Source organism: Selaginella moellendorffii, unplaced genomic scaffold, assembly GCF_000143415.4.
Source record: "Selaginella moellendorffii unplaced genomic scaffold, v1.0 SELMOscaffold_28, whole genome shotgun sequence".
Taxonomy (NCBI): Eukaryota; Viridiplantae; Streptophyta; class Lycopodiopsida; order Selaginellales; family Selaginellaceae; genus Selaginella; species Selaginella moellendorffii.
Window position 1 is genome coordinate 1,477,063 of NW_003314289.1, and position 19,845 is coordinate 1,496,907.

General features: G+C 43.2%; 4 protein-coding genes and 1 long non-coding RNA gene across 7 annotated transcripts; 3 read left to right on the plus strand and 2 right to left on the minus strand.

The window, feature by feature from the left end:
- Window positions 1-586: 586 nt before the first annotated feature.
- LOC9645452 (putative membrane-bound O-acyltransferase C24H6.01c) lies at window positions 587-3,247 on the plus strand. The gene is made up of 18 exons (XM_024680658.1): window positions 587-694; window positions 751-809; window positions 867-1,048; window positions 1,107-1,155; window positions 1,219-1,322; window positions 1,374-1,438; window positions 1,500-1,576; window positions 1,630-1,689; window positions 1,741-1,854; window positions 1,906-2,076; window positions 2,130-2,192; window positions 2,241-2,350; window positions 2,416-2,508; window positions 2,566-2,647; window positions 2,693-2,776; window positions 2,826-2,901; window positions 2,958-3,007; window positions 3,063-3,247. The coding sequence occupies exons 1-18, from the start codon at window positions 622-624 to the stop codon at window positions 3,111-3,113; spliced, it is 1,563 nt and encodes a 520-aa protein (XP_024536426.1). The 5' UTR covers window positions 587-621; the 3' UTR covers window positions 3,114-3,247.
- A 1,105-nt stretch (window positions 3,248-4,352) lies between these two features.
- On the plus strand, window positions 4,353-4,974 carry LOC112348331. The gene is made up of 2 exons (XR_002993012.1): window positions 4,353-4,520; window positions 4,684-4,974. It is a non-coding gene; the product is annotated as an uncharacterized LOC112348331 (long non-coding RNA).
- A 566-nt stretch (window positions 4,975-5,540) lies between these two features.
- LOC9630426 (MDIS1-interacting receptor like kinase 1) lies at window positions 5,541-11,000 on the plus strand. 2 transcript variants are annotated; one of them, XM_024680645.1, is made up of 5 exons: window positions 5,541-5,624; window positions 6,198-6,384; window positions 6,848-7,499; window positions 7,542-9,884; window positions 10,412-11,000. In XM_024680645.1, exons 3-5 carry the CDS (start codon window positions 7,190-7,192, stop codon window positions 10,924-10,926), a joined length of 3,168 nt encoding a protein of 1,055 aa, XP_024536413.1. In that variant the 5' UTR covers window positions 5,541-5,624; window positions 6,198-6,384; window positions 6,848-7,189; the 3' UTR covers window positions 10,927-11,000. The 2 variants fall into 2 exon arrangements, with proteins under 2 accessions (XP_024536413.1, XP_002975602.2); XM_002975556.2 differs by lacking the exon at window positions 5,541-5,624 and having other exon boundaries at window positions 6,375-6,386; window positions 6,848-9,884.
- A 1,797-nt stretch (window positions 11,001-12,797) lies between these two features.
- LOC9630427 (nuclear transcription factor Y subunit B-1) lies at window positions 12,798-13,985 on the minus strand. The gene is made up of 2 exons (XM_002975732.2): window positions 13,841-13,985; window positions 12,798-13,666 (listed from the first exon to the last, which is right to left on the minus strand). The coding sequence occupies exon 2, from the start codon at window positions 13,591-13,593 to the stop codon at window positions 12,985-12,987; it is 609 nt and encodes a 202-aa protein (XP_002975778.1). The 5' UTR covers window positions 13,594-13,666; window positions 13,841-13,985; the 3' UTR covers window positions 12,798-12,984.
- A 78-nt stretch (window positions 13,986-14,063) lies between these two features.
- On the minus strand, window positions 14,064-15,896 carry LOC9645453 (U6 snRNA phosphodiesterase). Of its 2 annotated transcripts, XM_002975733.2 has the most exons (7): window positions 15,777-15,896; window positions 15,412-15,713; window positions 15,171-15,251; window positions 14,850-15,111; window positions 14,696-14,792; window positions 14,570-14,635; window positions 14,064-14,500 (listed from the first exon to the last, which is right to left on the minus strand). In XM_002975733.2, the coding sequence occupies exons 2-7, from the start codon at window positions 15,596-15,598 to the stop codon at window positions 14,282-14,284; spliced, it is 912 nt and encodes a 303-aa protein (XP_002975779.1). In that variant the 5' UTR covers window positions 15,599-15,713; window positions 15,777-15,896; the 3' UTR covers window positions 14,064-14,281. The 2 variants fall into 2 exon arrangements, with proteins under 2 accessions (XP_002975779.1, XP_024536367.1); XM_024680599.1 differs by having other exon boundaries at window positions 15,412-15,896.
- Window positions 15,897-19,845: the final 3,949 nt, after the last annotated feature.

Here is a 19,845-nt window from a genome sequence, read left to right on the forward strand (position 1 = left end):
CGATGTGAATATGGTCGTCAATCACGGCGCGAGAAATATCAACGATCCAGCTTGTCCCAGCCAAGATCAAGGGACCAAGGATTGAATGCTCGCCCCGGTCCAAATCACAATGAAAGTAAAGGGAAGGGGGAACGCCCTAGAAGAGTGCAAAACAAAGGCGATTCGATGCTGATCTTGGAAGTTGACATGACTAGAAAGCTCCACACACACAAATTTGTAGCGGGCGAGGATCGAACCCACGACTTCTTTCTTGCGAGTGGTGTTAGGCGGGACACCTGGATAGGAAAACAGTTAAATTACCAACCCGACAGGCGACCAGACGCGGCTGCGAGACAGCCGTCCGATGGCTCCCTGTTAACGGTGGCAGTTAGATGTCTTTGCACGCAATTGACAACCAGATAAAGCCCGTACCGCGAATATCCCGCGAAAATATCGCGGACAACTGTGTCTAACTGCCGGCTATCCAGGAGCATCCAACGGCCTAGGCGCCACCACGCTTAAACAGAAGATCCGCTCCGACAATGGTGGTCAATAGCTTTGGTCAATGGTCATATATGGTCATATACAATCTTTGCTATATGTAAAGTTAAAGAAGCGCCATTTTCACTCAAAACCCTAGGGATGGGGTTTCTCTACGCCTACGCGCTCGTCTTCTATGCGCTGTTCGTCTGGCGCTCGATCGATCTCTCCTCAGGTATGCGATGAACGCGATCGATCCAAGCTCACAGATTTCGGGAAATGCGAGGGCAGGGAAGGAGGCTTGGGGGCTGCGGGGATTGAGAAGGGGCTGGATTTTGGAGCGCAATGTGGTAATCCAGAATCTTTCCCCTTTTTGCGGTGTTCTTGCTGAAATTTTGTTGCTATAGGATCTCTCTGATGCGCAATGGCGGAATTTTCGAGCAAATCTCCCAGCCCTGACGATCGTCCTGGGAGGTTTCACGGTTTTAAGCTTGATCCTTACGCATGGTTTGAGGTTTGGAGGCAAAGGAATGTCGCGCTATTGGCTTGTAGTTTCGACCATCTTTCTGGCATACATGCACGAATGCTGGTGAGTTTTTTGGTTCCTTCTCTTTGTCTCTCTTTTCTTATGAGCTTTCGAATGCCAGTATTGTATTTATAGTTGCTATAGCGGCTGGAAACTTCGCTCTCACAAAGGTCGTTTATTGCTCTTTTTGTTCGATCTTTTTTTCTCAAAGGTTGTGATCTCGTTTGTGCTAGATTGCAGGTGGAAGGTCCTTCTTTCCGATTCTTCTTTGGAGCTACAACTTGGCATTTCTCATACTAAATAGAGTCTACGAGGGCTACTCCTTTACGTCTCTTGGGTATGCTAGTGCTCGTTTTTCCTTTACTTGAATTTATCATTTCTTGTATAGAGAGGCTTTTGCAAGGCTTGACAAACATCGGGGTGCAATGCGGTGGCATATCAGTTTCAATTTTGGTATGACAAGAGTTTCATTTTTCCCCTTTTTTTTTTTTTTTCTCTAAATTCTCCATTTTAGTTATGCTACGAATGGTGAGCTTTGGCCTAGATTACCATTGGACTCGTTGTTGTCGACCGTCGGCTATTAATTGGGAGGTTTGTTTGCTCCTTGTTTGGGTTTCCTCTTCTCATGTTGTAAAACTTTTTAGAAGCACAACGCTACTTGCAGTGAGTGCCAAACTGGTAACCCGTGCAACCTCTCGCGTCAGGTAATATTTTTGATGCAGCTTTTGAGCCAGCACTACTTACTGTAACTTTAGGAGAAAGTCTTACCGGAAAATGCCTATGGCTTGACAGCGTACTTCAGCTATTTGTTCTATGCACCGCTCTACATCGCTGGCCCGGTTGTTAGCTTCAACTCGTTTTCTTCACAGGCAAGTTCTTTTCGCCCTTTGAGTTTTGATGTTTAAAGATCTCTAATGCAGATTGAGAATCCGCGGATAGGCTACAAGCAGGCTGGTGCCTACGGTATCAGGTGGCTTGCTTGCCTGCTACTTATGGAACTTATGACACACTATTTTTACTATAACGCATTTGCTACGAGCAGGGTTTGGCCAAAGCTGTCACCCGTGCAAATCTTTATCGTTGGCTATGGAGTAAGTGCGAGCAGTTTTTGTACCTTGTTGAGTAACTTTCGTTCTTTTTGCAGGTGCTCAACTTCATGTGGCTAAAGTTTCTTTTGATCTGGAGGTTCTTCCGATTCTGGGCCCTGGTATGCCGTACTTTCTCGCTTGTGATGTGTTTTTAAGCTCTTTGATAGATGTGCGGTGTAGAGTCACCCGAAAACATGCTACGCTGTGTGAACAACTGCTATGACCTAGAGGGGTTTTGGAAGAGCTGGCATGCATCTTACAATCGCTGGCTCGTAAGGTGTGAAATTTGTCGTGCTTTCCCTTTCAATACATCCTCTTAAACTTCTTTTTTTTTTGTTGAAGATATATTTACATTCCTCTTGGCGGCTCTAGATGGAAACTTCTCAACGTATGGATTATCTTCACGTTTGTTGCATTGTGGCACGACTTAGAATGGTAAGTAACAACCGAACTTTATCCTCATTAACGCTTGCTAACTTGTCGATGCTACAGGAAACTTCTCTCTTGGGCCTGGATGACGTGTTTACTCTGGTTGCCAGAAGGCTTGATGAAGCTTTCTCTTCGCTTGAAACAGGTATCTTGTTTTTATTTCCGTTTTAGCGTGACACGAGTTTTTTAGATGCAAAAACTGCAAAAGAATTCGCCAGCGTTATTCACTGAAGGCTGTGCCATTGCCAGTGCCCTCAACATAACCGGCTTGATGGTATGAATCACTTTAGATTCATAGTTCTTACTAGTGCTGAGACTGGCAGATGGCAAACCTCATCGGATTCGTCGTTGGCCCGGCGGGATTTAAAGAGCTGATTAGTAAGCTCTTTGTGAAGCAGAGTATGCTCTCTCTATTTTCCTGTTTTTGGAATGGTTTTAACGAGACTGTTTTGCAGACGCTTGGCTTTGTCTCGGGATTTTCTTCTCTTTCTACGTGGGTGCCAAGGTGAGGATTGGAACGTTTTTTCTTCCTTTGCTCTTATTCTTCATGCATTGTGCAGCTTATGTTTCGAGTGAGGGAGGCCGAAGCTTATAAAGATAAAAAACGGTGACTATTTCGCTTTATCCTTTATCTAGACAACGCTTGGTTCGGGATAAACTTTCGAGCCAAGACGAAAAATGTTTCACCCCTCTGTATTCTCGACGGGAACCATCTGGAATGTATGCCTTTTACATTTTTTTCGTTCGTATTTCAGTCAGATTATCAACCAACGCAAGCTGTTCAGTTACTTCTAACTTTCATGCAAGCAAATGCAGCAGCAAGTTCTTCACAGCCTGTCAATCAATGGACTTGTGAGTTTGCTTTCGATTTAGTTCTTTAAGTCCTTGACAAAAATTTCTTTTTTCACAGGTGTTGAATTTGATGCATCGATTCTGGGCCCTGGTATGTGTAGCCTACTTTCTAGCTTCTGATGCGTTAAGTGACGGCATTGGTGTGTGTTGCGTGAACAACTGCTGCCAGTTTCAGCTCGTCAGGCATGAACTTTTATCACTTTCGATGTAAAGCTATCACGAGTGGCTGTTGGTTGTAGATCTTTCGGCTGCTCTCAATAGAAACATGTTAACGTGTGGATGATCTTTCGCATTGCGTCACGACTTGGAATGGTAAGTGAGAGCCAGACTCTTGCGTTCCTACCCAAGCTTGCTAACTTGTAAACACGACAGGACAGGTCGTGTCTACTCTGGTTGCCAGAAGGCTTTGATGAAGCAAGCTTGTTGGCTTCAAACAGGTTCTTGCTCATAGTTTGACACACTTTGCAGATACAAAGTCTGCAAAAGAAGTGTGAATCACTTTCACTGATGGCCTTATCGGTTCTCGTTGTTGGCTCAGCGGGATCCAAAGCGACTCTCTTTCTGAAACAAAACGTGCTCTTATTCTATCTCTCTGTTTTTTAGTTTTGCTTGCTGGTTTACTGTTTTTTTTTTCCTTTTTGGTCATCTCAAGCGAGACCGCGCTTTGTCCCGGAATTATTTCTCTCTTTCTACGTGGGAGTCAAGGTGACCATTCCTTTTCTAGCAGATGATATTTCTTTGTTCGCTCTTGGAATAACATTTGACGCTTTGTCCAGCTTATGTTTCGAGTCAGGGAAGCCAAATGTCATAACGATAAAAAGTGGCGACTGCGGCTGGAAAGCTGGTTTGTTTCACATCCATTTATCCTTTGGTCTGTGACGAGATGATCGTTTTTTTTTACTAGGAATCCACAACACTACCTTGGCTGGATTGCAAAGTTTGATCCAGAGAAAGATTGCGGTCAAGTCAAGAGAAGAAAGAATCAAAGCTTTTGACAAAGAGAGTGAGGTACTTATCATCCGTGAGGAATTCTTTTCTCTTCCTTTTTATTTTTCTCAGTCCCATCAACAAGTTCTCGATGACGAATATGAAATCGCAAAGGTCTCATCGATTCTCCAAGTTCTTGGACCAGTCAAGCCATAAGAAATCTCCTTTCGGGTCACCAGGTGTGTTTCCACTTGAGTTTTTTAATGGCTCCCTTGACAATGATCCATGTCTCCGTGAATAAACTTTTGCTTGCTTGCTTTGTTTGAATCGAGCACCAAGATCTTGAGTGGAGTTGAATACAAGCGCCATTGTTTTAATATTCTTCCTCTCATCCTTACGTAGGTACTTGGTGGAGTAATCAAACGTTGAAAGCAATGATAAAAAGCTGGATAGTGGTACCCGAAATTTCTCGAGCATGGAGCCGGGGGAATCTTTTCGTTTCTTGACGAAGTGATTCTTTCTCTAGCAGGAGGGAATGGAGCATCTCACGGACAAAGCCCTTAAAGCTGGGAAAAAAAAGAAGGTCGGATTTAAGTATCAAAGCACTAGCGAGCGACCCTCTTTGCTTTTAGGCAGTGGTGTTTGAGGTCACCATGCAAGCAAATCAAAAGTTGGCGAGATATTGGTAATCTACGCAAAAAGAAGGATCGGACTGGAACCCACACGCTATAAAGACACAGCACGCTCAAGAAGAATGGAAGAATTCCATGCAACTAGAGGAAAGAATGGAAGTACTCATACCTATGGTTGCTGATCAAAGAAAGATTTGGATGCGTCTATGAGGTTCTATCATCAGTTTTGATTGCCAGGCGTGCGCAAACACGTATTTGATATGGTTTCTAGTTTAATCTATTATTAATAAGAATATATAAACAGTTTTGATATTGATGTTAATAATTAAAAAAGCTGCATTAGATTTCAATCGCTTCTTAACATATTTGACGCGCTTCAGCTTTTGGAATGGAGCCCAGTGACAGTATAGCAAACGTATCCACGGCGTATAAAGAGGAAAGTCCTAGCCTAGCGTACTTTCTCTTTTCTCTGTCTGGATAATTTCTTTTTACTTACTAAATTATCATTGGTAATAGCTAGAATAATTAAGTTTGTCTCAGAGGCTAGGTTTGAAAAACTGGCGGGAAAAGCAGCCGTTTAAATTGCTGGGGTTTTTGTTGCTCAAGAACCCTAATCGCGTGTGGGGACAAGACGTAAGATCGGCGAACAGCGAGCGCAGCAGCGGCGCCCTGGCTCTCTCTGGCGCTCGCATTAATCTAGTACTCGCACTGGTAAGCGCCTCGTTCGTCTCTTCTTGGCATCTTGTTGGCCAATGGCTGTGTGCGATTCATACGGCTCCATTTGGTGGTACATATCTGATTCGCATTCAAATCGAGTCAAGTCCACCTCTTCTTTCCCCAGCGCCAGGCCTCCAGTGTGGAGCGAAATAGAAAGGCCATAGATTTGCTACGGGATTCCTTGTTTTCCCACCCCACCTCCTCGGTTCTCCAAGTTTTCTCCCAATTGTTTTTTCGCCCCCTTGCATGCTTTTATCTTTGTTTTTTTCGTGTTGGTGGAGCTCTGCCTGATTCTCTTAAGTATGAATCTCTCTTTTTCCTTTTTTTTTTTTTCCTCTCTTCTCGTTGGTGTTGTTGCTAAGCGTGCTGTGGAGCCTGGTCTTGTTCTTTTGGTGCTGGTGGTGCTCTGATTCTTCTTTCCTTCTTTCGTTGCTTGCTTTCGTGGGTCTCTTCTATATATGTGTACATATCTCTGGCAAGGATAGGACTTGGCATCTTCCATATGTATGCGTCGTAGGACAGACCCAACATCTGGTGCAGAGCTGAGGAGTCCTTGCAAATGCACAGACGCGAGCAGTAGCGGCAGCAAACCAACTACCATACAAATATGCTGCGAGCGATGCGATGATATCAAAACAAAGAGGGGGAAAAATCCATCCAAAAAGCCTGGCTTCGGCAATTACAACCTCGCGAGCTGGACAGAGAAGGTGCCGCTTCATCTTCATACCATTTTGACATCAATCAGGCTCACCAGGTGTGTGTATGCTGCTCTAAGTATCTTTGCTCCTTTCGCTTCTCAACTTGGCTTGATTGTTGGTACTTGCATTACCCATTTTCGTAAGCTGTGGTGGGATTCTTTCTCGTAGTTACTGTCGGGGCTTTGCGTGTGATTGTTCCATCTTTTCTCGTTTTAGCTAAAGCTGTACAGGCGGCTTTCTCTGTGAGTGCTGTTTCTTTCCTTTAGTTTACTTTTTCGGTCTTTTGCGTCGTCACTTTGCGTAGCTCCTCTGGTACAGTATGGGGGCGCACTCTGCATAATTCTGTGCATCTTGTAGAGCTACTAGTAGTAGTAGCAGTAGTAGTAGAAGGAAGTAGTAGTAGAAATCGTAGTCGAATGCTTTGCTGATACGATTCTTTCATACTAGTGCGTCTCTGCGTGTACTGTCTAGTTGGCAGCAGCAATACGTACAAGGCTCTGATCCATTTTATCTTTTCAGTGAATCAGGAAGGGAGCGAGCGCTTGCCTACTGCTACTTATACTACGTTGTACAAGTCCTTAGAGCTTAACCAGGTTCCAGCGAATGTACACTGTAAACAAACAACTTGGAGTTTCCCAGACTTACAAGAGGACGACGACTCTACTCACAGGGAAAACCAGGACTCGAGGGTATATCAGACGAGGACAAAGGTTTTGATGCTGCTGGGCTCGTAGTGGAAACAAGGCTTCTCAACAAGTCAAGTGGTGGTGGCACTGGAGGAGGTACCTTTTAGCTAAGCTAAGAAGGAGCTCTATACACGGAAGAGGTAGAAGTCTAGAAGGCCGGAATTCGAGACAGGGCATGGGGACGAATACGAACTCGACGAGCATTACACCGGAAAAACGGAAGACAGAGCAGGGAATGCTCCGGACTTCAGCAGCTACGCTGGTGGTTTTGGCTCTCCTTCTCCTCCAACAGGCTCAACTTTCCTCTTCTCAAGCCTCTCAGGATGCTGTCAATCTCCTGGCATTGAAACTGGACATCGTGGATGGGCTGGGATATCTATCGGACTGGAAAGGTTCTACGACAACGCCATGCAGCTGGACGGGTGTGACTTGCGACGACGAGCACCAGATATCCAGCTTGAATCTCGCCTCCATGAACCTGACAGGTAGAGTCAATGAAAACATTGGTCTGCTCAGCTCGCTTTCAGTGCTCAACCTCAGCGACAACTCCCTCAGCGGCGATCTTCCGCTGGCGATGACAAGCCTCACGAATCTCGACACCCTGGACATCAGTGAGAATCAATTCACCGGTCGTCTCACCAATGCGATTGCCAATTTACATCTCTTGACGTTCTTCTCGGCTCATGACAACAACTTCACGGGACCGCTGCCGTCGCAGATGGCTCGTCTGGTCGACTTGGAGCTGCTCGACTTGGCTGGAAGCTATTTCTCTGGGAGCATCCCTCCGGAGTATGGGAATCTGACCAAGCTCAAGACGCTCAAGCTCTCTGGGAACTTGCTCACTGGAGAGATACCGGCAGAGTTGGGGAACTTGGTAGAGTTGAACCACTTGGAACTTGGCTACAACAATTACAGCGGAGGAATTCCAAGAGAGTTTGGGAAGCTCGTCCAGCTCGAGTACCTGGATATGTCGCTGACAGGCCTCTCCGGAAGTATACCAGCAGAGATGGGAAACTTGGTCCAGTGCCACACCGTTTTTCTCTACAAGAACAGGCTCTCCGGGATTCTACCTCCAGAGATTGGCAACATGAGCGGACTTATGTCACTGGATATCTCGGACAATCAACTCAGCGGGCCAATTCCGGAAAGCTTCTCGAGGCTGGGCAGGCTCACTCTCCTCCATCTCATGATGAACAACTTAAACGGTTCCATTCCCGAGCAGCTGGGAGAGCTAGAAAATCTGGAGACTCTATCCGTGTGGAATAATCTCATCACCGGGACGATTCCTCCTCGACTCGGCCACACGAGGAGCTTGAGCTGGATCGACGTCTCGTCCAATCTTATATCGGGGGAGATCCCTCGCGGGATCTGCAAAGGTGGCTCTTTGATCAAGCTGGAGCTCTTCTCCAATTCTCTCACCGGTACCATCCCCGACATGACTAACTGTAAGTGGCTCTTTCGAGCTCGGTTCCACGACAACCATCTCTCGGGCCCGATACCAGCGGCATTCGGGGCTATGCCGAATCTCACGCGGCTGGAACTCTCCAAAAACTGGCTCAACGGAAGCATTCCGGAAGATATCTCGGCCGCTCCACGCCTGGCTTTCATCGACATCTCCAGCAACAGGCTGGAAGGCAGTATACCGCCCCGAGTGTGGAGCATACCGCAGCTGCAAGAGCTCCATGCAGCCGGGAACGCGCTCTCCGGGGAGCTCACCCCGTCTGTAGCCAATGCAACGAGAATGCTGGTGCTGGACCTGTCCGAGAACAAGCTCCAGGGGCCGATACCACCCGAGATCGTCTACTGCTCTAAGTTGGTCACGCTCAACCTCCGGAAGAACACGCTGAGCGGACAAATCCCGGTGGCTCTAGCTTTGCTCCCGGTGCTCTCCGTCTTGGACCTGTCGTGGAACTCTCTCCAAGGGAGAATCCCAGCACAGTTTTCGCAGTCCCGGAGCTTGGAGGACTTCAACGTCTCATACAATAGTTTGTCCGGACAGCTCCCGACGTCCGGACTATTCTCGTCTGCGAACCAGAGTGTCTTTGCCGGGAACCTCGGGCTGTGTGGAGGAATTCTTCCACCCTGCGGCTCAAGAGGGAGCTCCTCCAATTCAGCTGGTACCTCGTCGAGAAGAACGGGACAGTGGCTCATGACGATCTTCTTCGTGCTGTCATTCGTCATACTCTTGGTCGGAGTGAGGTATCTCCACAAGCGCTACGGATGGAACTTCCCGTGTGGATACCGGAGCAAGCATTGCGTCCGAGACTCGGCCGGTTCCTGCGAGTGGCCGTGGAAGATGACGGCCTTCCAGCGGCTGGGCTTCACGGTGGAGGAGCTTCTCGAGTGCATCCGTGACAAGAACATCATCGGCAAAGGCGGGATGGGGGTGGTGTACAAGGCCGAGATGGCGAGCGGCGAGGTGGTGGCGCTCAAGCAGCTTTGCAACAACAAAGAGAGCTACTACACCGACCAGGGGTTCCTGTCCGAGGTGAAAGTTCTGGGGGGGATAAGGCACAGGAACATCGTCCGGCTGCTGGGATACTGCTCCAATCACCACACCGACATGCTGCTCTACGAGTACATGCCGAATGGAAGCTTGAGTGATCTTCTCCACGGACAGAAGAACTCTTCCAGCCTCTTGGCGGACTGGGTTGCGAGGTACAACATCGCAATGGGAGTGGCGCAGGGGCTGGCTTACTTGCACCACGACTGCTTCCCTCACGTCATAATTCACAGGGATGTCAAGTCGAGCAACATTCTCCTGGATCACAACATGGACGCCAGAGTTGCGGACTTTGGTCTTGCAAAGCTGATCGAGGCGCGAGAATCCATGTCCGTTGTTGCTGGCTCGTATGGTTACATCGCTCCAGGTATGAGCTACTCGTTCCTTGGTTTGTTTGTTTGCTCATTCCTAGCTTGTTTGTTTGCTCATTCCTCCAGACAGTTTTTAGATCTGCTTAGATGAAAACAAATGCTTGAGTAGCTCTCGCTTGTTTCCTTCTTCTTTTCTTTTTTGGTTTTTCTATCGCTCTGCTACTCGTTCGTCTATTTATTCATTCACGCTTGTATCTTTTCTCTTTATTTTTTCTTTTCTTCCGTGATAGATATCGGTCATTCATTGCTTGAAAGTGTTGGTTCTGCTTTCCTGTTGGTTTGTACCAGGCCTTTTTTTTCGGCCTTGTAATAATCTATGTGCACTCTTTGCGATAGGATATGTTTGCTTGAGAGGTCTTGCTGTTTGGCCGCTTGTCCTGTTGGTTTCTTACAGGCTTTTTTCTTCCTTGTGCTTACGTTCCAGGCTTTTCTTTGTTTTACGTGCATGTTTTGGTCGTTGGTTGCAACTTTGTTCGTTTCACTCGATCTAAAAGTCGAAAACTTTGGGTTTTTGTGATTCCAGAGTACGCGTACACGATGAAAGTGAGAGAGAAAGGTGACATATACAGCTACGGCGTGGTGCTGCTGGAGCTCCTCACTGGCAAGCGGCCAATCGAGCCAGAGTTTGGAGAAGGCAGCAACATCGTCGACTGGGTCCACTCCAAGCTGCGAAAGGGGCGGCTGGTGGAAGTTCTCGACTGGAGCATTGGCTGCTGTGAGAGCGTCCGTGAGGAGATGCTGCTGGTGCTCAGAGTGGCGATGCTGTGCACAAGCAGGGCCCCTCGCGACAGGCCAACGATGCGAGACGTGGTGTCCATGCTCATCGAGGCGCAGCCCAGGAGAAAGCAACTCAGCTCCATCTCTAGCAGCAAAGCTAGCAGTGGCAAGAGGAGGAGCAATGATCAAGACGATGACGATGAAGAGGCTAAAGAAAAGGAGGAGCAAGAGGAGGATAGCTCACAGCAGCAGCAGCAAAAGAAGAAGAATAAGAAGATGAAGAAGCACGAACTGGAAGAACTCCAAGAATCTCTATCATAGTTATAAATAACATTAATATTGAATGCAACAATGTTATGATAATCGATAAGGCAAAGTAATGTATTTCATTCCAACTTCCACAAAAATGAAAAGGAAAATTTGCAAGTGTATCTAGCCTTACCGCTAGATACACTTCGGGACAATAACAACACAGCTAATACGTCCCTGCTTCTCACAATCCCCCAACCCTAGGCAGCAAGAAAGAAGGCATCTTGGCATACCCATCCAATCCTCACAGCACAATTGGTGGCGAAATCCATCTCCCCATGGCATACCAAACTCTCTTGGATTCCAATAGCAATGCATGTGAGGTTGTGATGTCCAGTTATTTTCATCAATTTGTCTTGAGAGAATAGAAAGCAACACCACCACGTCCATACTCTTGTTGATAGTCGTGCTAATTGATATCATTTTTCTTCACTGATTAAGATCATGAGAGAAATTTTGGAAATTCTCCATTGCTCTCTATTATTGCTGCCGATCACACAGCATATGTGATATAATACATGTTTTTGAAGTCTTGTATTGCCCAGTTGGAGGCATGAGACTACAATGCTGAAGTATTAAACCAAGATTCATGTTTTGTTTGTTATGCTAACCAATTTTCATGTTTAGAGAACTATCTCGTATCTCATATCCCTCTACTTTTGCCAGTGCCAATGTCCACAAAAAGAAACAGAAAGAAACACTAAAGCAGCGCTCTTTTAGTTTTCATAACTCTTCATAACAATTTTGCTCTTTTCACCCTCCTCTCCACTACTTTTTTAAACTCTATTTTAATTATAACCTCTTCATTTTTTTCTCATTAATAAAAATATTTTTATTTTTCAATATAAAAGTCAAAATAAAAGATAAAGAGCAACATAACTCTACTTCCTTTGGGATTGTGATATTTAAGTTAGTGTATAGATATTCAAATTTGGCACAATGGGATAAATAATGTTTTCAATTCTCACAGCCCTTTATTGAGTATAGTGTTAAGTTGAACAAGCAAAAGTGGCAAAGAATGTATATATTCAAAATTAAAGACTAAAGGGACCAAAGAGTGATAAGGTTTTCAATTTAAAGCTATTGTTGAAGCCATAATCATTTTAAGGATTACTAGTTTTCTCATTAAGTTTTTATATTTTTAAATGGAAATATACATACTTTCTATAATTGTTATTTATAAACCAGACTTAAATGAAAGTAATTTTAGCCATAATATTCTGGTTTTGGACATTACAACTTTCCATTTCTGATTAGGGCAAATAGGAACCTTTTATTAAATATTTCTATATTTAGATATCACATTGATAATTTGTATAGTTCTATTACAATAAAGTTTCACTAAGAAAAAAACTATACCTAATTTTATTGTGGATTCTAGAAATTTGCAGTCTTTTTTATAAATTATTTCCAGTTGAAAAAGAAAACTTAATCCATCCTTAATGAAATTTATAGGTATATATAAATGAATATTATATGGAGAATAAATTTAAATTTTAGTATTTATTTGTATTTTACTTACGTACAAATCATTGTTATTTGCCAAGAATAAGTACTCACTTATTCTATCAAATGGTGTAAATAATATATATTAGCTTAAAAGTAAAAATTAATAATTGCCACTATAAAAGTAATTTTATTAAAAAAAATTTATTGATTAGATTTTATTTAATAGTTATTAAGATAACCTAAAGTATAAAAGAAATTCTAGATATTTATATTTTATAATTACATGTGGAATAATGATTATTAAAACAAGTAATAAACGTTTTAACATAGATAATTTTAATTAGAATTTTTTATTTACAAAATCTTATTAATTTATTGTATAATTTAACTAATTTAATATACTTACCAAAATCCAAATAATACTTATTTTCCTATGCATAAGAAATGTTTACTTCTGTCTTTTCATTACAAAGAAGAGATGGCATAGCCCCTGCATGCCCGGAAGAACAAGCAAATTTTATGCTAAAACTCTTCCTTTCTCACCTTCCTTTCTCTTCTTCCTCAAGTCCCTCTCCTTCCCCTTTGTTTTCTTTCATTTCCTCTTTGATTCGCTCTTCTTCTTCATCGTGGCTGCCCCGCAGCACTACTCCCGCCTTGCATCCAGTAAGATTGCTGGCTACTCCCACCATACCTGGACGACGATCCTCCAGGCGCATAGCCTTGTGATTGCTGCTGCTGCTGGATCAGCGATCCCATCCCCATCATCCCACCACCACCATTTTGATTCTGAAACTGCTGGAAATCACCACCACCACCACCACCACCACCAGCGCCACCACCGCCACCTTGCTGCTTCACGTTGGCCTTCTCTCCCTCAGTCTCTCGGTACCTCTGAAGATAGAGCTTGAGTGGATCGATGTAATCCTCGAATCCCAGCGTCCCCATCGCCCAGAGGAGATCATCGCCATTGATGGTCTTGCGCTTCTCGCGCTTGCATTTGTCCGAGGCCTCGCCGGTGATGAAGCTGATAAACTCGGACACGCACTCCTGGACGGTCTCCTTGGCGTCCTTGGAGATTTTGGCATTGCCGGGCAGGACCTTCTTCATGATCCGGCTCACGTTGGCGATGGGGAGGAATCGCTCCTGCTCTTTCACCGAGGAGTAATTCCCCCCACCGGATTCGTTGTCCGAGTGTGGGCTGCTCTCCGGCGTGCCTGGGTAATCCGCCATGGCGCTGCGCTACAATCGTTCTCCTCCTCCCTCCGCGGATCGCTGGATGGAGGGATGGACAATCGACGCTCCCCTGACACGAAATTCCGAGAGAAATCAGCGCAAAGAAGGAAAAGGAGCTGGGATTTCTGGAAGATCTCCCTCTACGGTCTCTCACGAGCCCTAATTCCCCGGGAGAGAGAAGAATGCGCGCTTGACCAAGCCAATCCCATGCTCCAATTCCAAGAGAGATTGCTTTCCTTCTTACCTAGATAGCGATGGCGATGGGAGAGTCCCGCACCGCCAGCTCCTCGCCGCTCGATCGCACCGGCACCGCCGCCACCCAGCGCCGCCGCCGCCACATTCTTGCTCCTCTTCGCCACGCCGATACCTAGCAGCAACAAAAAGGAGGAAAGAACACACCACCAAATGTGGAACAAGATAGAAAGAAAGAAAGAAGAAAAAAATTAACTTTTTTTTTTCTGGAGTCAAAAAAAATTGGGAGGATTTATCTATTCATCGCCTGCCTGGATAAAAAGAAAAGATGAAAACGTGTCGCCGGTTCGATTCCCACCAAGCCCGCTCTTCTCTCTTTTCTCTTCTCTCACACCAACGTTTGTGTTCTTCGTTGTGTGTTCTTCGTGTTCTTCGATTGTTCTTCGTGAATCCTGGATGGATTTTTTTCCTGTTTTTTTTTTCTTGCTTGGGCTCATGTGTGCGAGGCTGTTGATGCGACCCAAATCGGATACAGCTGCTGCCCGACTTTGCAATCCACCCTCCCAAACAGGAAGGACCACAAAACGTTGACGATGCCGGTGCCATAGTCCATGCTGTTGCCACAGAGCTCGTTTAGCTCGTCGGCAACGCGCTGAGCGTCACTGGACACGTCGCCTAATGCCCACGCTAGTGATATGTGAGGCCGAGGAGTCTGCCAAAGGAAAGAAAAACGGAGAAGAAATCCTCAAAACCAAACGAAGAAGGAAACGCAAAGGCTTACATCGTAGAATGGTGGGAGGCCGTGGAGCTTGTAAGCCTCAGTAACCAGCGCTATTTGCCTGCGAATCTACAACCACAAAGCAAATGAAACTGTCAAGAGAAACGAAACCAAACGAGGACACCTTACGTCGGATAATCCTCCAGACACAACTTCCAATCCGAGAAACGTTCTCGATCGATCATCGTTCAAGTAAACCTCCCATCTCCCAAACTCGATCCAGAACCTAGCTAAACGTGCAATGTCAGCGAGGAGAAACCGCGAGAAAACAAAGCTAACTCACCGTTTCTGGCTTTCAAACTTGTGTCTCAGCAGGGGGATGAGCGTGTCAATCTGGTGGACTCTAATCGGGACTGTTCTCGAGAGACTGATGTGGAACTCTTTGGCGAGCTGTATGCCGGAGTCGGCGTTTGAGCGAGAAGTTGTGTCTCTGCGCTTGAAACTCACGACAATGTCGTCGTCCATCCCACGCAACTGGGGCATCATACTTGATGCTTTACCAAGTAGTGACTCCAAGACATTCCGTGCTCCAAGCGTGACAGGAACTAGAAATCAAGAACACCACAACTTAGATATGGATATAAGAACAGATCACGCAGCTTACCAGGAATGTTTACGTAGGATGGAAAATTCCCTTCGACATGTGGGAATGTGCGTTTTCGTCCAGCATGACTGGGTGGTATCACTGCAAGAAGAAAACAATGGTAAGAACACCGAAAAAAAAAAAGGCATAAGCGAGAAGAAGACAATGCTAAGAACAAGCAGCTCTTTTGGAAAGAAAAGAAGTATGAGCGAAACGAAATGAAGAAGAACAAAGATCAAAGGAGCTCTTTTCCGAGACTTACGAGCATCTGGAATTTGGTCCAGCTCCGATGGAGGTGGCGGCAACGGGTTAAGGTTGTAGATCGAGTAGCGCGACTTGGTGCGTACTTTTTGCTTTCTCTTTGGAGGGCTGCTGGCGGTGGAAAATCGAGAATCGTCCGTGTCGGAGCCCGACGGAGATGTGTTGTAGAACATTTGTATTTCTTCCATGACCCTCTAGCAAAAATCGAAGAATCCCTCTGTCCAACTATTTCCGCTCCTCGTCCATAGCATTCTCCCTCATTTCACCTTGGCGAGTGCCTCATCGGTGGGAAGACCATAAACCCTGTACCTTGCGGGAGAGTGGTGCCCCTAGAATCACTGCGCGGCTAAATCTGTGGCGCCATACCTGGGGCAACGAGGGCGCCACGTGGCGCCCGTTGTCGATCGTGTTTCCCGGAGCGCGATTGTGACGGATCAGCCTCTCCTCCGCTCAAGGGACGCAATGCTTGGAAAGAGAAAGGAGGAGGAACCCTAAAATTGCCACATTTGCCCCAAATTCTCAAGGAAAACGCCTTAATATTTTATTGTCGTTTGAACTAATTATGTATACAAATCCATCATCGTCCACAGAAAGTGTTGTTGATTTACATGTTGGACAATTAAAATTTATAAACCATATTTCTATATCTCGAAAATCCTTTATAGTTAATTTTCCAGTCTCTAAAAGCAACCAACAGTCAATACCTTTGTTAGAAGTCCCATTTTCCCATAAAACATGTACTCTTTTCCAAGTTATAACTAGATTACAATTTTGCTTTAGATTTAATTCATATTCTCCATTTGGAGAAATTAAAGTATTAGAATTCAGTAGATAAGATCCAAAATCATGTTTTTCACCACTCACAAGTGAAGATCTGTAAATCCAACAGTTATTAACAGCTGTATTTATAGAATTTTTAGTTTTCACCATGATAAAATTGTTAGTATTCTTAGATCCATATTTTCTAGCATTTAGTAGTTTATATTTGATGCCCACATAATTTAAAGTAGCAATCATAAAACCATAGTTTCCTACTCGAGCTTCTCTTAACACATCAAATAAAAGCTCATTAAGTTTTCCAATAATTTCTTCCCCTGATGCTCCTCCTCCTGTTCCTATTCGAGCTAAATTACACATGCCACTAGGCCTTTTACTATAAATCCAGATGGTAACTTCAATAACTTTATCTGATAAGTAAAGATAATCAGTCCAAGTAAATGCACTATAGTATTTATGTGTTTCTTCTATTTTTGTGTCCATGAGCTCTACTAAGAATTTTCCAATTTTATTAATATCATTTTTAGTAATGAAATTGTAAAGTGAAATAGCATCCCAATTTACATCATCTTGAATGGTCAAATTTGCTAATTGGGAAAATATTATGAGAAGAAGAGAAATCCTGGCACTCATAATAAAATAAGAAATTAAGTTCCTAATGATATAATTATCATAAGGAAAAAAGCCACATTTCATCAATTATGTCACCAAAAGCTGTCGTTGGTGTAGATTGAGTAGTGTGACTTGGTGTGTGCTTTTTTCCTTTCTCTTTGGAGGGCTGCTAGCGGTGGAAAAATCAAGATTCATCCATGCAGGAGCCCAATGGAGATGTGTTGTACAACATTCTCTAGCAATAATCAAAGAATCCCTCTGTGTCCAACTATTCCTCATTTGCCTTAGCAGGTACCTCATTGGTGGAAAAGACTATAAACCCTGTACATTGAATCACCGTGTGGCTAAATCTGTGGCACTTGGGGCAATGCCATGTGGTACCTGTTGTCAATTGTGTTTCTCAAAGAGTGATTAAGCCTATAAGAAACAGATTGACGTGGTAGTTGAGGTGGGCAAAACTCAGCCATGTGGCAGATTCTAGGAACTTTTCAAATTTATGGGAGAATCATGAGATTAAATGCTCCTCTGACGAAGTATGGAGGTGGCAAAAATCCACCGTAGCAACATAGAAGATATGAGCTCAAGAGCAGCCAAAGCAAGAGAAAGAAGAAGAGAGGAGCGAAGTTGGACATGTGGATCAATTTTGTTATGCCATGTGAATTAGAAAACTGGCAGTCCAACAAATTGTGTTAATTTTGATAGTTAAGATTCTGTTTTGGATTTTGAAGGTGTTACATAGCAAGTGGGAATTCTTTCCTAAGGTAAGAGGATGGTTCTTGAAGGTATGAGAGGCAAACTTAGAAGAGCATGTTGGGAAGAGCTACAATAGCAAAATCTCAAGGTGGCACTACTGATACATGGCCTTAGAGTGGAAGTTGGCCCAAAGCCAGTGGACTAGCAACACGAGAGGAGTTCACAATTCAGAATCTTTCTTACAAATCCTGGATGAGGACAGGGATTCTTTACTACATCCAAATACCATGCCCAAGAAATATTAACTTACAACATACCACTAGATGGTTTTTTGAACATTGGAGGTTGACCTATAGGGTCTTCACCCTTTAGTGATCTATCAAGTGGTGAAAGCATTTGAAAGCAATATTCCCTAAGAAGGGAATCCATGGCATTCACTATTGGTTAGCCCTGACGTTATGAATCTAGGTGAAGAGGAAAAAGATATAAGATTTGCTTAGTGTTTGGGATCTTGTTTTTGTTCTTATTCTTTCATTCTCTTTCATATCTAAATTTGAGTTTGGATTTCTCTATATCTAGAATTGTAGGTATCAAATATGTTCTTCCTTTTTCAATCTCTGTTGCATTCTCTTCTTCCACCATGCCATGTCGTCATCAATCAAGAAGTGTCTCATCCAAGGCTATAGATAATATATCATTATTGTTGTGTTCTCTTCAAATCAAACTTTTAGTGTTGGTGTGGTGGTGACTATAATTATGGGTATTGAAAGTTATTTATTAACGAATCCTTTTGGATATTCTCCTCATATTGCCATGATATTAGGAGATTGTTATTACAAGATCCTGTATTAGTTTTTGCTTAAGTTAGTTGAGAAATTGGTCAACACATGAGGGCATTAAGAAAAGAAATCTTAAACAGTCATTTAGTTAAATATATTTATGGAATGTAGAAATTGTCCTTAACTTGATAGTGTTGTTCTTGTGTATAGATTCACAATTTAACATAATTCCATATATAATAAATTTTTACGAATTTTCAATTTTCCAAACTTTACACTAGGGTGAAAGCCCAAAGTATGCATTCAAACAAGAAGGGGAGGGGGGGGGGGGGGGGGGGGGGTTGGGATTTTAATTTTTTAATAGGAATAATAGGTAGGTTGGGCTTGATTAACTAATTTAAGACATTGAATAGCTCCTTATTAGTCATGTCTATCTTTATTTTGTATTAAGCTTGTGTTTAAGACTAAACTCTATACCATGCTAGTTAATAGAGTGCTCATTTACTCACGTTAGGCTATCAATATACTAAAATAGTGTTAAACTTTGTTTGGCTTTGTTTAGCTCTATTTTACATGCTTCTTAGCATTGGGATGTTACATGTTTTAGAACTATTCTAATATCACATTGCTCTTGTCCTTTTTCTCCTTTTTCAAGAGTTTCTCTGTGCTTTGATTCTTTTGTTCATTAGTTATATGCTGGAGAATTTGGATTTGTCCCTTTGTTTAATGGTCCAAAGCCTTGAAACTACTCCATTGCTTTTAGCCCATATGTCTAATAGTTAAGGTTCTACTCTATGGTTATCTTATGATAAATTATCATAAGGTAAAAAGTAAAAACCATATTTGTTACATATTTTAATTCCTAATGTATTGCCATCTCCAACTTTCATGGGATGTGATTATATGGCTTCTTTTGTTCTTGGTGTCCTACCATCTTCTATTGATATAATGTGTGATCATGATATTGATTGAAGTATAGATGAAATAATATGGTTTTTGGAGAATGTTTAAAGATCATGTTCATGGGAAAACAATATGTATAAGCTTGACTAAGTTTTTGATATTGATGAGGAATTTGATTACCTTAAAGATAATTTTAAGGACAAGTTAGAGATTTCACAAAATAAGTGTCAATCCTTCAATCTATCATCTAATCCTTTTTCATTACATTATGTTCTTTCCTAATATTTTCTTATGTCCTGACTTGAGTTACCTCCTCATGTTTTTTTTTTGTTGCTTCTTCATTTGTAACATTTCCTTCTTCTCGCACTTGATCATTTGTGATTCTTATAATTCTCATTCTTAGTTTAATATTAAATTGAGATATGGATATTGAGTATGTGCATGGAACAAAAAATCTTTTTTTTTTTTTTGTGGGTGGAATCTTTGATTGTTTCTAGTATTGAGTATTCCTCTATTCCAAAAGTTTAATCACTTTTGTCAATTTTGGGTTAAGTCCATTTTTCCTGATATAAGTGCCAATGAGAGTTTTGACCTTACCATTGCTGTTGAAAAGTTTTTTCTATTCTCCTGAAAGTATGGATTTTCTTATTAATTTTTGTATTGAGTTATAT

Bases quoted from the DNA above. Each gene is read 5' to 3' on its own strand.
- LOC9645452 (XM_024680658.1), top strand. From the start codon at position 622: ATGGGGTTTCTCTACGCCTACGCGCTCGTCTTCTATGCGCTGTTCGTC. The intron at 2,509-2,565 runs GTAAGTAACAAC...TCGATGCTACAG, and splicing joins TTGTGGCACGACTTAGAATG to GAAACTTCTCTCTTGGGCCT. The intron at 2,902-2,957 runs GTATGCTCTCTC...ACTGTTTTGCAG, and splicing joins TAAGCTCTTTGTGAAGCAGA to ACGCTTGGCTTTGTCTCGGG.
- LOC9630426 (XM_002975556.2), top strand. From the start codon at position 7,190: ATGGGGACGAATACGAACTCGACGAGCATTACACCGGAAAAACGGAAG. The intron at 9,885-10,411 runs GTATGAGCTACT...TTGTGATTCCAG, and splicing joins GTATGGTTACATCGCTCCAG to AGTACGCGTACACGATGAAA.
- LOC9630427 (XM_002975732.2), bottom strand. From the start codon at position 13,593: ATGGCGGATTACCCAGGCACGCCGGAGAGCAGCCCACACTCGGACAAC.
- LOC9645453 (XM_002975733.2), bottom strand. From the start codon at position 15,598: ATGGAAGAAATACAAATGTTCTACAACACATCTCCGTCGGGCTCCGAC. The intron at 14,636-14,695 runs GTAAGGTGTCCT...TTGTGGTTGTAG, and splicing joins TGTCTGGAGGATTATCCGAC to ATTCGCAGGCAAATAGCGCT. The intron at 14,501-14,569 runs GTAAGCCTTTGC...TTCCTTTGGCAG, and splicing joins GCCTCCCACCATTCTACGAT to ACTCCTCGGCCTCACATATC.